At 45.0% G+C, this 15,580-nt stretch overlaps 1 protein-coding gene across 1 annotated transcript; it reads right to left on the bottom strand.

Moving 5' to 3' along the window:
• Positions 1-3,742: 3,742 nt before the first annotated feature.
• LOC121835024 (zinc finger protein 2-like) lies at positions 3,743-15,236 on the bottom strand. Its single transcript, XM_042288912.1, has 3 exons — positions 14,031-15,236; positions 6,930-7,187; positions 3,743-5,911 (listed from the first exon to the last, which is right to left on the bottom strand). The coding sequence occupies exons 1-3, from the start codon at positions 14,077-14,079 to the stop codon at positions 5,442-5,444; spliced, it is 777 nt and encodes a 258-aa protein (XP_042144846.1). The 5' UTR covers positions 14,080-15,236; the 3' UTR covers positions 3,743-5,441.
• Between the last annotated feature and the right edge of the window lie 344 nt (positions 15,237-15,580).

The raw sequence follows: 15,580 nt of genomic DNA, 5'->3' as shown, positions 1-15,580 counted from the left end.
AACACAACCAAAGCTGTGCCCAAACCTGAGCTCGTGGCTTTCTGCCTCGGGTAATAGTACGGAGTCTCGCAAGCACATAATCAAAGCACGAGAGAAGGCAACATGCGTGCACGAGGCAGAGCTTTTATGGCATTTTTAATGTTGCTACCCACTAATGAGATCAAATATACTGTATCACTTTCACTGTTTATTCTCAAGAATTGTAGTGAAAGAAGTTTGGCTCCTTGCAGAGCGTTACGAAATTACCCATGTTGATAACTAAGATATGCTATGTAGGTGAATTTTAGATTAGATATATGTTATCTTATCAAGACTTATGTGCTCCAAATGCCAAAAGCATGGCTTTTTCCTCCGACAACCAAATCTCGTAGGAACTACTTTGCAGTGCGTATGAACAATGCACAAAACTTGCTTTTTCTTGAGGTGAAAACAGGTATAGAAATTGCACAATAAACTGGTGGTAGTTTGGAAACATTGAAAGGAGTATTACAGATTTACGTTTTATTTATTTCGTTAAGTACCCGAGCAATAGAATGTGAAAGTAACTTGTATAACGAGTAAAGCATTTGAATATTTGTACGCTGTAATTAATATCTGTAATTCATCACATTGAAGGCTGAATAATTTGTATGTGTAATTCATTACATTCTTGAAGTAACGGGCATAAATCTTGAAGGAATACTGAATCAAAACTTAAAATATACACAAAACATCGAAAAATAAGTCGGAGGGTCAGTTAAACCTGCAAATAATAATCGCATGGTAGTATTTTAAACGGATAGCTATATTTGTCATCCTAAATGCCGGGAGTCTGGCGAGAGCTTCCAGATGAGTCATCGAAGAGAGTGATGCATCTCGGGAGATCTGGCGCAGCCTTGGCGTCATGTCGTGCAAAGACAACCGTGTCGTTGTTTTGAGCTTTGCCATTTGGAGGCGTCGACGCATTACAATCTCAATTGGAGCCAAGGGCCGCAGCACATTGCGGAGCCGGCGGAGCTGCCTCATGTGCGTGAGTGCCGACCAACGCAACGAGAGCAGTGGGTACAATGACATTGATGAAGCCAAGGACCAGTGGCCATGATGTCTGAAAAGCGATTGCCTAAAGCTTGCCTGTCGGTAGGGAACACGTGCCGTAGGAAGGGCCAGGCAACTGGGGCTGGTGGTTTCTGTGTAGTGCTTGTGATGCGGCTATGCGGTGGCAATGTATACCCTCACAGACCCCAGAAAAGTTCAGCCGAACCCTTACCGGGTCCCGTTCCACTTACCAGATGACACAAAGTCGCCCGCAAAACGTGGCGGGCTTGGGGCTTTTAAGGAGCTCTGCACATCTGCGAGGTTGTCGCTAGTGCAGAAAGGCAAGTTCCCTCGATGCATTCCGGCAGCGGTGGCGCAGCCCAACTGGCTGCCGAGATCACTCTATTCTATATACGACAATTAGCATAAAAATAGAGCTGCCAGTTTTGTATTCCCAAATGTTAATTTTGTGATAAAAAAATACCGTGAACCGTTCCTAACTGGTTACCGTTGTATTTTTTTTCCGGTTCAGTCCCAAGATGGCGGCAAAGATTTCGGTTTGGTTCAGTTCCAGTTTGGCTAAAAATAACGGTTCCGGTTTTTGGCTCGTTTCGGTCCTGGTTTAACACCCTGGTATGGAATAGCCGAACCACCAGATTTTTCCACCCACTCCAAAAATAAGTAGTCCACTTGGGCTAGCCCAACCTGGCATTAACTTGAGCTCAAGCAGTGTTGCCTAAGTCGCATTGGTCTCGCTGACTATCCGATTTCAAACGTTTCCGCTTCGCCAGCTTTGGTCTGTTGGCGCCCAAATAGCGCAAAATCTACCGACTCGGAAAAAAGTTTAGGACATACTGTCGAGACTTGTTATAACAAAGTCTATTATAACGAAATAGCGGATATAGCGAAGTGGTTTCCGATTCCCGTCGACTTCGTTATAACCAGTCTCGACAGTACCATTTGAGACAGTACCACTTGAACAACCGTTTCTGGAAGCATTTTTACTCGAGCTTTTCTTTGTATAACTAGGCTTCAACAAAATTGTGCAATACCACGATGATGTGAACAAGGATGCATCTGTGGGCCTAATAATTTGCGAAATCGCCAGCATGCTTTTTGTTGGAATATTTTGAAATGAGAAGTCATTGTGTAAAATGTGAGAATACACTTGCCTGGTAAGGTTCCTTACGATAGTATTTAATTCCTAATATTCATGAAACTTGACACTGCAAAAAATGAATAGTTTGCAGTATACTACCATTGTCAATTACTGACAAGTGTGAGGAAGCTGAATACAATGTGCTTGATGATGTTGATTGGTGTTTGACGAATTCTTATCTAGTAGTAATTAAAACTACAGGAAGAATTTATTGCAGTCCACTAAACCAACCACTAAATAACAAAGCCAGACTGAAACAGTGGGAAAAGAGATTGGTAATACATAAAAAATGAGGCAATATTGGCATTTTCAGCGATTGCTTTTATAGAAATAGAACTTTTAAAACTCTAAGGGTAGGATTTAAGGTATCTACCTGACAAGAATGTTGACATCCCCAAGTAAAAAAAAAAAATATTTTGAAGTCGGAACCTACCAAATTGTGCAAAGGGCCAATCAATTTAAAAAAAAAATAGCACCAGAACAGAGGCACTGCAGATATTCATGGGGTGGCAACTGCAACAAAAACTGTACAAAACTGATGAAACTCGCCTATGGAGTTGCTTCTCCTGCTGCAGTTCTTGGCTAAAAGAGCATCAGTCATGCAGCGAGGGTCACAGTGAAACTAAAGAAGTCTCCCAGACAAGCGTTCTCCACAAGAATTGGGGGACAGATGTTTTTTACCCCTCTGGATAGCCCTTTACATGGCTTTCCCGCGTTAACATTATTCTAGCAGCTTTCATAGCAGCTTGTGTTTGTGAATCCCATATCAACAGGGTGAAACCGTACCGGTGCAGCGTCCGACGCACGCTGCACCGGTACGGTTTTTTCTCCGAATGAACACTATGTATGAATCCTTCTGTAACGAAGCAAGCCAAAAGCTCGTGCCTTCGGACAAGCCTCACTTTTCAATGGCTTTACACAATTCTGCAAGTGGTCCTTCCGGGAAAACGCTCCCCGGCAGACATTTAAAGGGCTTCTTTCCAGTTTGTCCTTTCGTGCCGGGCATCAATTGAAAGGAGAGAAGCGGCCGCATATCCTAGTGCAACTGTGGCCGCCCCCACCCAAGTTGCCGTTCAGGGCAGGGGACTCTCTGTCCTTGAGGTTCTCCTGACTCTCCTAAGAGTTGGCCAGCACTATTGGAGAGGCATAAGAGACGAGAGCAAGTCCAACCATACAGGTTTTTTTAGTCTCCAATGCCAGCTGACGGATCACGACAACACACCAACAGGACATACAATCTGTTTTCCTCGTTTTGCATTTATTTTTTTTTTAAATGTGTTAGCATTTATTGGCCTGGTGCATGCAGCAGTCTTTGCTTTGCACTGGACCGGTTTCGTGGGTCCCGCCGTGCTTTTTCGCTCCGGTGGATGACAGTATGCGGACCATTGCGAGGTTGCAATTCCCATCCTTCGCCGAATCAAAACCCTTGCACTAAATGCTAACGCAATTCGTCGAGACTCGGCGTAACGACAGCAGCGATTTTCGGCATCATTCTTTTTTAGTGTTTTATTGACAAGAATAAGAGTATTGCCTCAAAAAAAAGTGGATCGCATCTGGCTCGGAACGTCTGCTATCGCAGAGGTTGAACAAGGTGCCGGTTGTGGCTGCCTGCAATCTTGCGTGATGCCATTTGTTGGCTATTGCACCAGTCAAACGCCTTTCATTAGTAGAAAGACCCTAGGTAGGGATTTCAACTTCTTGTTTCTTCAGTGCAATTTCAATACACAAGGTCCTCCACCATCGGGCACCTCTGTGGCAAACCCGAGCATGATGCACCAAGAGATTGATTTGTGCAGTTCCCTCAAACAGCCAATTATATTTCTGACATGTGGTACAGTTCATTTTACGACACTCTTTTTAATAAGTTTATTCACAAATAAAGCCTTCATACGTTTTAATCAGTCTCACAAAAACACTTGCGTGCTTGTGCACGAGTACACAGTCCAGCATAAATTTAACAAATCGAAAGTATTGACCTTACACAAAACTAAGTGGATACTACTGATAGAAGTCCTAGTTAGGTAGGAAGTAAGCATTAAACAAAATTGTCCATTTTTACACAATAATTCACATACCATTGATTTCGCAAGATGATGTCAACAAACACGCATTCTGGGTCCGCTTTCGGACAGAAATTGTGAAAGTGGTTAGGCCTAAGAACAGTCGCATTGCTCTCTGAACTGAGTGAGCTTCATAGAGCGCTTTTCCTTTGGCAAAAGGCACGCCAAAAGCTCCATAAAACTGTTCGGCAATTTATAAAGCATGGTTACTGTGACGTGGCCCGGCCAGCTATGAGTGCACCTTCATCAGTGGAGACGTGTTACAGTACCTTGCCGTGTGATATTGGCACCTAATATGACATTTATACGCGGTGTAAATGCAAAAAGTTTACCCCGCGTAATAAACGCACCCCCCAAATACGTGTCAGTTTTTTGGGAAAAAAAGTGCATTCATTAAGCAAGTAAATACGGTATGCAGTAATCCCTCGTTAACTCGACTCGGCTATATCAAAATACCGATTAAGCCGAAAGATTTCCTTGTTATGGAAAAAACTCCGATAGCCACAATGCATTTACTCGGTGCTTATCTCGGAAGTTTTTAGGACCAACCCACCCGGATATCTCAATCTTGACAACTTATAAAAAAAGACAAGGCAGGGCCCAGCAAAAAATTAACTGGTGACCTAAACATTGGTTGAGGAAGAAACAGTAATCCGAAAACAAACACACAAAACATCGTGCATCATTGCACGGGCGTGCAATGTTAATTTTGTTAAAATTGTTTAGCAAAAAAGAAAAAAAGTCATGTCATGAGTGCGGCAACACTGTGAAGCAGCGCACGCCTCAAGGATAGGACGTTTGTTGTCTTACTTCCCCCTTCCTTCCTCACGCTCAACCTTCTTTTTCCCTTTCATTGTGTTTTTTGAGGATTCTTTCGGTTTTCTTTTTTTTTGCAAGCTTGCTTTCTGGTTTTGCTGTTTCATTTTGCGAGTGTCGGTTCTTAACAATTTTGTTCCGATTGTTTTCTTCTCCCCCGGCTCCTCTGCCTGAGTCAAGTCAATTTGCACAATTTGTTGGAAGGGCTTAATTTGCACAATGTAGTACAATGAAAATTCGGTACTTTGCTTATTTCGAAACTCCGCTTATCTCAAATTTTTTTCAAGTTTCAATGACTTTCAGTTAACGAGGGTTTACTGTATTTCTTCTACTCTTTCATAGTACTTTTCATCACTCCCCCATGCTAATGTTTTCTGACGGACCTCGCAATGTTACAGCTGCATACGTCTATGAATTTTTTCGTGATCCGAGAGGGTGCCACTGCGTGCAAACGCTCTCCCACACACGCTGCACTGGTAGGGTCTTTCCCCGGTATGAATCATTCTGTGACGCGCCAAGGTACATCTTAGTACAAACGCCTTCTGACAGATGTCGCATCGGAACCGTTTGTCGCCCGTGTGGGTCCTCACGTGAACGCGCAAGTTGGCACCCTGGGAAAATGCTTTGTGGCAAATGGGACAGCCAAAGGGCTTCTCCCCCGTGTGCGTCCTTTCGTGCCTGGCGACATGAGCTATATAGATGATAGAGTAAGGGCAGAAACGGCACTTGTGTCTGTCCTCTCCTTGTGGCTGACCCTGGGGTCGCTGCCCATCCAACCCAATGTTCAGGAGACAAGGCTCACTGTTGCTGTTTCCGAGGTTGACGGTGTCCCAATGGCCCTGCCGGGTTGTCTGGACCGGAACTGTTGGCATAAAAACATTAGAAAAGGTTGATTGAGCTCATATTTTGCCCAACTTCTAATGGTTTCTCAGGGATACCAACCTTAGACTATCTCGGCTGCATACAAAAAGATGTTAATACAGATGGCATGCGAGAGCTGTACAGATATTGTGGAAAATATTTTGATCTAGACTGGTTGCACATACACATCAACATACTTGTTTTTTAAAGTAAAATGAGTGCATCCGTAATCCAGGTGAGAAACGTGTAAAGAACGAACCATGAGGCATTTTATATAAAGAAAATGTGGTAGGCACTTGGGAAACTAGGTACAGTGGAACCTCGATACATTCTTAGTTTCTACATTTTCCCAGCCTTTACGTCCAGAAGTGCCAATCCCGTGGAGCTTCCATAGAAATATATGTGTATTCATTGGCAGCCATAGCTGAGCTCTCTGCTGCTTTTGCACCTCCACGAAAGAGAGAGAGGAAAGCTGCATTTGTAAGAATTTTGAGCGATGGATTAATCTTCTAGAAGGAGAATAGCGACGCCTATGGAAGTCTTGGACACACAAAGGAGAGCCCCAGTGAGAAGAGTTTTTCCTTCTCTTGTGGTTGCTGGAAAGCTGACGGACAACTTCTCCCGAGCATGCGCTGTGAGCAGTGGCCTCAAATATGGCATCCAGTGAATACCACCTACACATGTAGTAATTTTCTGCTTAGTGCCTTTGCTTTCCAGGTTCATATGTCCAAAAAGCCGCCGACATAGCGTCGACGGCACCGGCCGATCTACACGACGAACCGATCAGCAAACGGATTGATCACGTAAAGACACGCCCGCGGATCGTCTGCCTCCCAAGCGCATTCACACGGAGATGAGTGGACGACAGCGAGGATTGATCAAACCACTTTGAGATTGCACAGTGCTGCGAGACGCCAACAGCTCACAGTCGCCCAAGACCAAATGCGGCATTTGTCACTGCGGGTGCGGCGCTATTGCATTATGACGAAAAACACTTGTGGCGTGCTGCGGTTACATACCAAGCGAGAACGAACACCGCGAGAGGTTTGTTCGGTCTAGAAGTGATGGAGTCCTGGGCTTGCGGAGGGGCATTTGCTGATGTCCTCCCGCGCACTTGCACATAACACTTGAGTACACCACAGGGACGAAAAGATCTTGCTTAACCTTGTTGGGCCTTTTGCCGGATGAAAGCTGGATGGATGTACAGGAAAGGTTGTGGCGTGCTAGACAAGCTTTGACAGAAGCTTCTCGACATGGACCCAGAGGACTACCGGAACCTGCAATGTGTCAGTCAGGAACAGTTCCTGCAGCTTCTTTTAAACCAGCCAATGCACAAAAGACAACAATGTGCAATTTTTGTATTGCTTGTTCAAAAAAAAGAAAAAAGTAGTACTGTTGTTTACAGGCAAAACAAGTTTTTGGTGTCGGATTCACTTGAAGAACGTTTAGTCTGGCAACAATTTTAGAGCGCAGCTCTTGGGCGCCAGTTTTCGCAAAAGCAGCGTCGTTGTTGGCATAACTGCCCCACTATATTTAGCGGAAAACTGAATTGGTGTTCAGGACACGCAATGTCAATTTTCCCGCTACATATAGCGGAGAAACTGATTTTTTTTCATGGGTGACGCGACACAGACACGTCATTTTACCCGCTAAATTTAGCGAGGAAGCTGAATTTGTGTTGAAGTCCCATAGTGTCAATTTTCCAGCTAAATTTAGCGAGGAAACTGGGAGGAGGGGAGGGTACAGAGAAGGATGAGAGGAAAGGAGGAGCAGAGGAGGGGCATACCCTCCTCTTCTCATCCTCAAGAGCTGCACTCTAATTTCGCAAGATTTGTAAACGCCTTACATTTTTATTTATATTTTTGTATGCACAGTGTGAAGAGAGAGCCTGCTTTATCAATACCACTCGATAAACTTCATTGTCAGATTCAGCTCACTCAGTTTACTAGGCTTGCCAAACCGGGGAAAGATCTTGAACGTAAAACGTTTATTTTATCCGAACCGGATAAATTAAAACGAATGTGCCCAAAAATCAACAATGTCAAGCAACAACATCATGAATGCAACATAAACCACAAGCACCAGTATGTCGACTGCAACAGCGGAGTGGTGTATGAAATCCCTTTCACATGTGGGAAAGTGTATATAGGACAGACTGGACGTTGCATAAACACACGACTGAGAGAACATGCCCTGACCCTGCAGTCTACACCTTCTGGACATTTAGCCATGCATGTGCGAGATTGCTCCTGCACACCTTTGCTTTCAAACACAAAAGTGATCGGACGTTTTAAAGAAAAGAGGAACAGGGAAATCTATGAAGCACAGACCATACAAGCCAATGGAGAAAAATGCGTCTCTGCATCATCTTTGGCGTTGACGGACAAAGAGGTTCAGTACTTGAACCACTATACATAATCACGCTTGCACGTGAGCGCGTGAGGTGGTGCACCGGGTGGGTCTATGCGCTCGCGCCGTTATAGCTTTGGCTGTGGTGCCTGTTGGATGTAAAAAGGTAAATAAGCTGTACGAGGCACTGATCGGCGGCCTTTGGACGATCACCTTTTTTCTATTAATTTTTATCCAATATTTTTATTCTCGATTTGTCTCCCACGGTCCGGGGTTATTTTCTAAGGGCCTTTCAGAATAGTATCGTATAGAGTTCAAAATCATTACCTTTGTTTAATTTTTATTAATTTCGTTTTGGTCTGCTGTGTTTTAATCTTCCTAGTCTAACAATCTTCTTAGAGCGCCCGGTTAGAAAAAGACAAATTTTTTTCTTCTTTTTTCAACTCCAGACACTTCCTTCACCTTCTTCTTTAACGTTGTATATAAAACCGTCAGTTGTGAGTTAGCGCCTGTCCTGTCCACTTCTTCGTCTGTCCTCGTCCTAGCGCTATTTGTAATTTAATTAATAAGTAAAAAAATAGGCGGATGATCTCGAAGTATTTCGGACATTCATGCACCGCTAAAAATCAGTCATACACATCATCATGTTTATATTCAGTGCTTGCACTCATCGCAACTGGAAGAATCTGCACAGCAACTCGACCCATACTGCCCGTATCATTGGTATGCACAGCTTCTTCGCCTGTAGCTTACTGTGATGTTTATTTTCTCGTCGGCCTTGGCCGCTTTTGGCTTGGATACGGGATCGGCCAAAAATCGGGCCCCTCCAGAGGTTTGCTCAAACTTGAAGGTTAGAGGTAATAGTGATGTCGAGCAGCCATTAGCAGCGTGCGAGTTTTTCCTTCGTGTGATTGACAGGCCTTGGTGAGGTTTCAGCAAAATAACGCTCCAGAAGCGAAAAGCGTGCACAACCTGGTCCTGGACAAAATGGTCCCGGACAAAATGGTCCCAGAGGAAATGGTTCAGGTCAAAATGGTCCTGGACAGAATGGTCCCAAGCGCATACCTGGACAAAATAGCCTCAAGCGATTTGTTGACACTTTGGGTGCTTTTTGAAAGTTTAGTGAACTGCTCTTCTGAAGCTGTACTCGACACACATGTAATGTATACATTTCTTAATGTATTTAAGTTTTTTTTAATACATTTAAGAAAATAACTAAAGCCCAAAAGCTGAATAAGTTTTATTATCACTCACTTGGCTTTATGGCCCCTCTTCGCATAAGCCTGAGCAGTGTACAAAGCTCGAGCTTGGAAGTCGCTACAGAAATACTCACGCGCACACTAAAAGTGCAAGGTCGTGATGCACTTTGCAATTGATTGGACTGGTTGGTAATAACATGCACAAAAAAAGTCGGACAAATGCCATTAGTGCATTTTGTTTTCAGCACTGCTTGATTGGTCCCATCAGATTGTAGCGTCAGCTGCACTGTGACTTTAGAGAAAAAAACAGTATAGTTACAGGAAGAAAATTTAACGAAATCCGACAGTATTTTTCATAATTTCGAATTAGTGCAATGACGCTGCAAGAAAACGTATGTACATGATGGATTCGGACATCATCATGCACATACTATATATTTGTGATTGCATGCGTGCAGGCGTGTATTGCGCACTGCACCGGGAAAACTTCTCGCCTGCAGGGTAAGCCAGTGTTGCCGCTCCTCAAAGGCAGACTGACTTTACACTGTGTAAACACAAACCTCAAATATGTTTTGGAAGATGGCGTGTTACGGAACATGTTTCTTCTCATATTGAATATATCAGATATTAGACACATTGTGATATAAGTACAGAGCGCGACACTGTTAGCGCGAACAAGCGATCGCCGGTTTTTCCAGTTTTTCTCTTTGAAACTAAAGGATGTCATCCAAGTTATTATTGCTACGGAAAGAGCTCATTTAGTTCTATAATGTAGGCGATAAAATTTCGTGCTCGCTAATACTATTTAGGAGTAAAATTTGAAAATCCGCCGATGTCGTGTTCGCGCTAACAGTGTCGCGATGTGTACTTCCATATTATTGCTATAGTATACTTTTCCCTTCTTGGCTCAGCTACTGGCATGCAATGTTTTGCACTAAATATGTAAATTGTAAAATGGTTAGCGTTTCACATTTAAGTATTCAGCAAAACATTTTTTTCTCAGTCCCATCTGCAGCAAGTGCAAACAGTCGACTAGCCACCGAAGAACAAGCAAACTATGTCTCCAGATTTGCTTGGGACCATTTTGTCCGGGTTTGCCTTTGGGACCATTTTGTCTGGGACCAGTTTGTCCGGATCCCCCACTTTTTTTGTCGCATTCATATGGGGCATCTGTTTACCGAAACCTAGTTTTGCGACACAAGATTCGCCGACAAGATGCATTGTGTGAATAAACCTATAGGTGGTGTGCGCTAGTGCACGGGGACATCGGCAAACGCCGCTACGCAGGCCTAGAACTCCGTCGCTCACCCATGGATCAGTCGCTCGAAACGGCAAGTGGAAATTCCAAGTATTCCGCAATATTTTACAAAAATTGTCTAGTGACATTTGCTTTCTGCATCATCCCTAGCGCTCCCCAAAGGGCGTTATTGTTCCTTATGTTCTCCCGGATGATACATTTTTTTCCCCCTCCCCTGAAAAACATGTCAACGAGGTTCCACTGTATTCCACATTTTACCTCTATTTAGAGGAATGCTCAAACTTCACATTCTCAGATTCCCAGTCTGTTTGCTGACCTAGTGCACGGGAAGTGTTAAGCTAGCACACCGAAATGATTCTATGGTGCACCGACTTTCAGGACACAGTGGCAGAGGCACGTCAGAATATCGGCAATAATTCATTCTGGAAATGAGGAACAAGTGAATGAGGTCGACAAACAAGGACTGAAAAAGCAAAGCAGCATTTCCAACACAAAAATGATCACACTTGAAAAAAATGCCAATAGATTAACATACTCTCGCACTAATGCAAAGCTCCAGTCTGCTTCAGTCTATCTTTGACTGACAGCACTGCACGCATCATTATAGCCCGTTTTTTTACCACCAGAGAAGCTATGGAATCTAGTATTGCACAAATTGCTGTAGGGCACCGTCACAGTCTGCGGTAAACCAGTCCAATGCTTGGATCTTCTTCAAAATGATACTGTAAAAAAAAAAGTCAACACAAAGTCGTGCATCACTCGAGAAAACACATGCTACTGTGTGACCGAAGCAGAACCTTTCAGGTCTTGGTAGTTTCAAGCACTAGACAAGAGCAACACTGTGATACTACAACTGCATCAACACATATTTTGTTCCTAGGATTGTGGTGAATGGGGTGTTAACCACTTGCAGGGATAAACAATGGGGATCGATGCAGCAGTCCGGGTGACACCCACGTTGAATGAATGCTGTTGCGAGGGAGTAAAGAGGGCCACTGCAAAAACTTGTGGTTGGTGGGAAGGACTTTTTTTAAGGCAGCCACGTGCCATTCACCCAATCTTTCTTGGGTGTCCAGAGAAACGACTTGCAAGGGGCGGGTGAGTAGACGAGACAGCAGCTTGATTGCGAAAGTAAGCGGAAGATTGCTGGGGATAAAACAACACATGACAGAAATTCAAATGGGCACCATAGGCTAACACAATGCGAAACAAAACTGGAATGTTGAGTACATTGAAGAAAAATATGCACAGCAACAACAAGGTGTCTACCAAAATTAGGTTTCCAAATTCCCTGACATTTCCGGGTTTTCCCCGACTATTCATAAAACTTTCCTGACCAGCTCCTAAATGCCCGTTCACACTCGTACGACCGAGAGAGACGAGACTTGTTAAAACCTCTTAAAATTTCTTGGGACGAGAGAACACACTGGCACGCTGGCGCTATCTATGCGGTGACCCTGGAACTGCATTTCACAAGAGTGAAGGTTTTGCAGTATTTCCGAGGTAAAATGTGCCTAATACCTAGAAGAAAGGCTCGTTTACAACGTTGACACAAGTTTTTCGAGCCAGGAAAGAAAGGATAATGCGCGAGAGAAATAAAAAATATGCCGGACCGCAAGTTTACACTGCTACCCAATAGATGGCGCTAGTGTGTCCTCTCGTTATAAGAGGTTTTAAGGAACCCAGTTTTAAGAGGTCGCAAGAGTGTGAACGGGCCTGAAGGGGACACGACACATTTCAAGTGCAGTTTTTATGCAGAAAACACAGGCATATCTGATGGGAAGCAGGGCAGTGGCCAAGCACAAGATCCTATTGCCTTCCCAGAGAATTCTTCTAGATTTCTCGGTGAACAAAAATTTCCGTTCTAAATAAATTACTGGGCAAACATATTAGTGCGAGCGCCAGGAGACAAGTTGGTCTTGGTGCGCACATTTCAAGAGGATGCGACTTGGGTTCAGCCAAAACCCTAGTTTCCGAGCAGAAATTTGTGTTGGCACGCCAGCTGAGTCGCAAGCAACGAGTGTCGCACCACACATGCGTCGTCTGTAGTTGCTCGGAGAAAGGAAAGCTTAATTTCCCCGGCCGATGCTGATTGGAGCGGAAAATCCAACTTTTTCAGACTCTAAAATCCCCCAACAACTTTCCGTTATCCAGGGTTTTGGTGAAAGCGGAAGCTCCTCCCACCTCTTCCCACTCTGGCAGAGCAAATGCTAGAGGGGATGTCGCGTTCTCTCCAGCTCTGCTAAAGTGGAAAGAGGTTTGGGAAGCGCCCACTTCACTCTTAACCATCGACTATAGACACCCTGAACAAGAATGACAAGAGCACTAATACAGCAAAATTTTGTGTATATGACCACTTCTAATGCTTAAAATGTGGGTTGGATGATTTAATACACCCTTGACCCCAGGCTCTGAGGCAAACACTAAATAAAACTTTTTTTTTACCTCAACTACCAGGGCAAATACAAGATAAGTGTTAGTTAAGCGAATGTAATTAAATTTCAACTAATAATTTTGACAAATGGAAAGCGAGTGTGACTCATCTTTCAGAAATATTTACAAGTCGCACACATTACTACGGTGTGAGATGCCTAACTCGGACACTGGCACCACACACTTGGACGGCTGCGGCAGGTGTCTGGCTTGGGGAAGTCCATCATGGCGCTGCGTGTACCATGACCACGTTCCTTGGGTCAACGCTGGAAAAGAAAGAGCTTAACTCTTCTTCAGATGAATTAGTACACTTCGGCAGCAAAACTTCAGCCCCTACGTAGAGCGACTGGGACAGATGGGGAAGTGCGTGAGAGCACCTCCGCTCAGAGCCCTCTATTTTCCGTTCCTCAATAAACTTCCGAAAAGGGCGACCCCTATGGCTGCGCATTCTCGCTCATGTCCGGACCCCTCGTGGTGGCAATTCCCACAAAATTCAAGGATCAATGGTTTTTGTTTGTTTTTTTAATTTGTGAAGACTAACAATGCTTGGCTTTGGGCTAGTTGGTTTTACATTATGAGGTACACTGCACTGTGAAGTTGTACTGAACACGTAAACAACTAAACTATGAGACAATACATTAGACACAAAAGAACATGACGTGCATGTGAAAGTGCAGTTTATGTTGAAGTGTTCGGTGTAACTTCACAGCGCAGAATAAATCATAACTTATTTGCGAGTTTGAATCAAGATTGCCCGAATTTTCGAAGGGCTGGAAAAATTCTGTAGTGATATCTATGCTGCTAATCCAAGCATCAATATTTTCTATAATAAATTGTATTTTGTCACAATAAAGGTTTTTGTTAGGGAATGTTGTATTTACCAGCCGATGACGCTGAACCTTGATGATGACACAAGCAGCAGTCATCCATCGACGCTCTATGCCCTGTGGGAATCTCAAGGCACCCTGATTCTTTCTCTTTAGCTGTTCAGGGGGTTCGGCGGCACTCACTATCTTCGGCCAGTCGCGCCCGAAGATGGATGCGATCACTTGGCTCTGGAGCGCCCCACGACAAGCGGCAATGGTTCTATTCTCCGCATCCGCAGCGGAGTATGGCTTTGCACTACCGACTCGCTTTCTCACCTGGATGGTTAGGCGCACAAAGGCCGCCGGCCAACACTCCATATAGGGCCGACACACATCCACAAGGTATTATTTGAACCAAATATCAGCTTGAAGACAGACGCAGTACGATAGTAAGTATGGTAGTTTGTCTTCATACCAGCATTCATTTGTATGCCTGGGCGCCGTGTGCGCCACTAGTTGCTGTAGCAACAGTACGGAACTGTTCGGAAGAAGACCGAGGCGAACCTTGCGGGATGCGTCTGCGATGACGATGACTGCCTTCTCAACAGTTGGAGACGCTCAAACCAACATGATTCCTCGCAGATGTAGAAGTGAACATGGCAAACGAAGATCAAGCGTGAGGAACAGCCAGAGCAAGGAAGCACTATCGAAATCACCGAAAGAACAGAGAGAGAGAGAGAAGGTATTTGGAAAAGAAGAAATAGTCCTGTAGACTCACTCCGATGAGAGTCGTGCTAACTATCTTTGGGGGAGAGGGGATATGAGTGAAATATTCTGAGTACAGCTGCAGCATCATGGCAGTGGAAGTGCCCCAGTGGGAGTCTGCGACACACCAGAGGCAGTGGAGGTGGTCACGGCTGGCCTCCAGGAGACCGCCTGGTCGATGACAAGTCGCAGGTACGTCAACGTCAGAGTGGTCTCAACCTCATGCCCGTACAGGGTCAGCTGCCACGGCTCCTCGACATGTCTTGGCTTTTGGTTGAGGGACACAGACTTCTTGCTTGAGAGCTTTAGTCCAGCAAGGGAAGCGGCATAAGCAACATTGTCAATGACCTTCTGGAGCGCCCTCCCCCGTGTGTGGAGTCTTCCCCTGTGGCTCGAAGCCCACAGAGCGACGTCGTCAGCATAGACACCTCGATGGATGGGAAGGTTGGTCGTGGTCGATGGCTGCCACGACCGACACCATCGCAAGCTTAAAGAGGAGCGGGCTAATAAGCCCGCCCTGCGGCCCGCCCTGCGGCCCCCCCTTGGTCACCGGTCTCGGTGAGCTGAGCACGTCCCCAACGCGGACCATGAGGGTGCGGCCCCGCAGGTAGTCCTCGATGGAGTTGAGAGGGTTCTTCCCGCGAGGCCCGCCTGCCTGGCAGCCTTGGGGTGCTATGTTGCGCTTTTTGCACTCCCAGGAGACTTGGAAGAGGGAAGTGACGTCAACGACACAGCAGACGCAGATTGGATGTTGACAGAAGAAAACGAAATCAACACCCAATCTGCGTTTGCTGTGTCGTTGACGTCACTTCCCTCTCCCTAGTCTCCTGGGAGTGCAAAAAGCGCAACATAGCCCCCCT

The sequence above is a fragment of the Ixodes scapularis genome, unplaced genomic scaffold (genome assembly GCF_016920785.2).
Source record: "Ixodes scapularis isolate PalLabHiFi unplaced genomic scaffold, ASM1692078v2 PGA_scaffold11__112_contigs__length_91849675, whole genome shotgun sequence".
Lineage (NCBI taxonomy): Eukaryota > Metazoa > Arthropoda > Arachnida > Ixodida > Ixodidae > Ixodes > Ixodes scapularis.
This window is presented reverse-complemented; position numbering and strand designations above follow the sequence as displayed.

Coding starts and splice junctions, on each gene's coding strand:
- LOC121835024 (XM_042288912.1), bottom strand. CDS start 14,079: ATGGATGACTGCTGCTTGTGTCATCATCAAGGTTCAGCGTCATCGGCT. Junction 7,188..14,030: donor AGGTTCAGCGTCATCGGCTG/GTAAATACAACA, acceptor GACACATTGCAG/GTTCCGGTAGTCCTCTGGGT. Junction 5,912..6,929: donor GCGGTGTTCGTTCTCGCTTG/GTATGTAACCGC, acceptor TTATGCCAACAG/TTCCGGTCCAGACAACCCGG.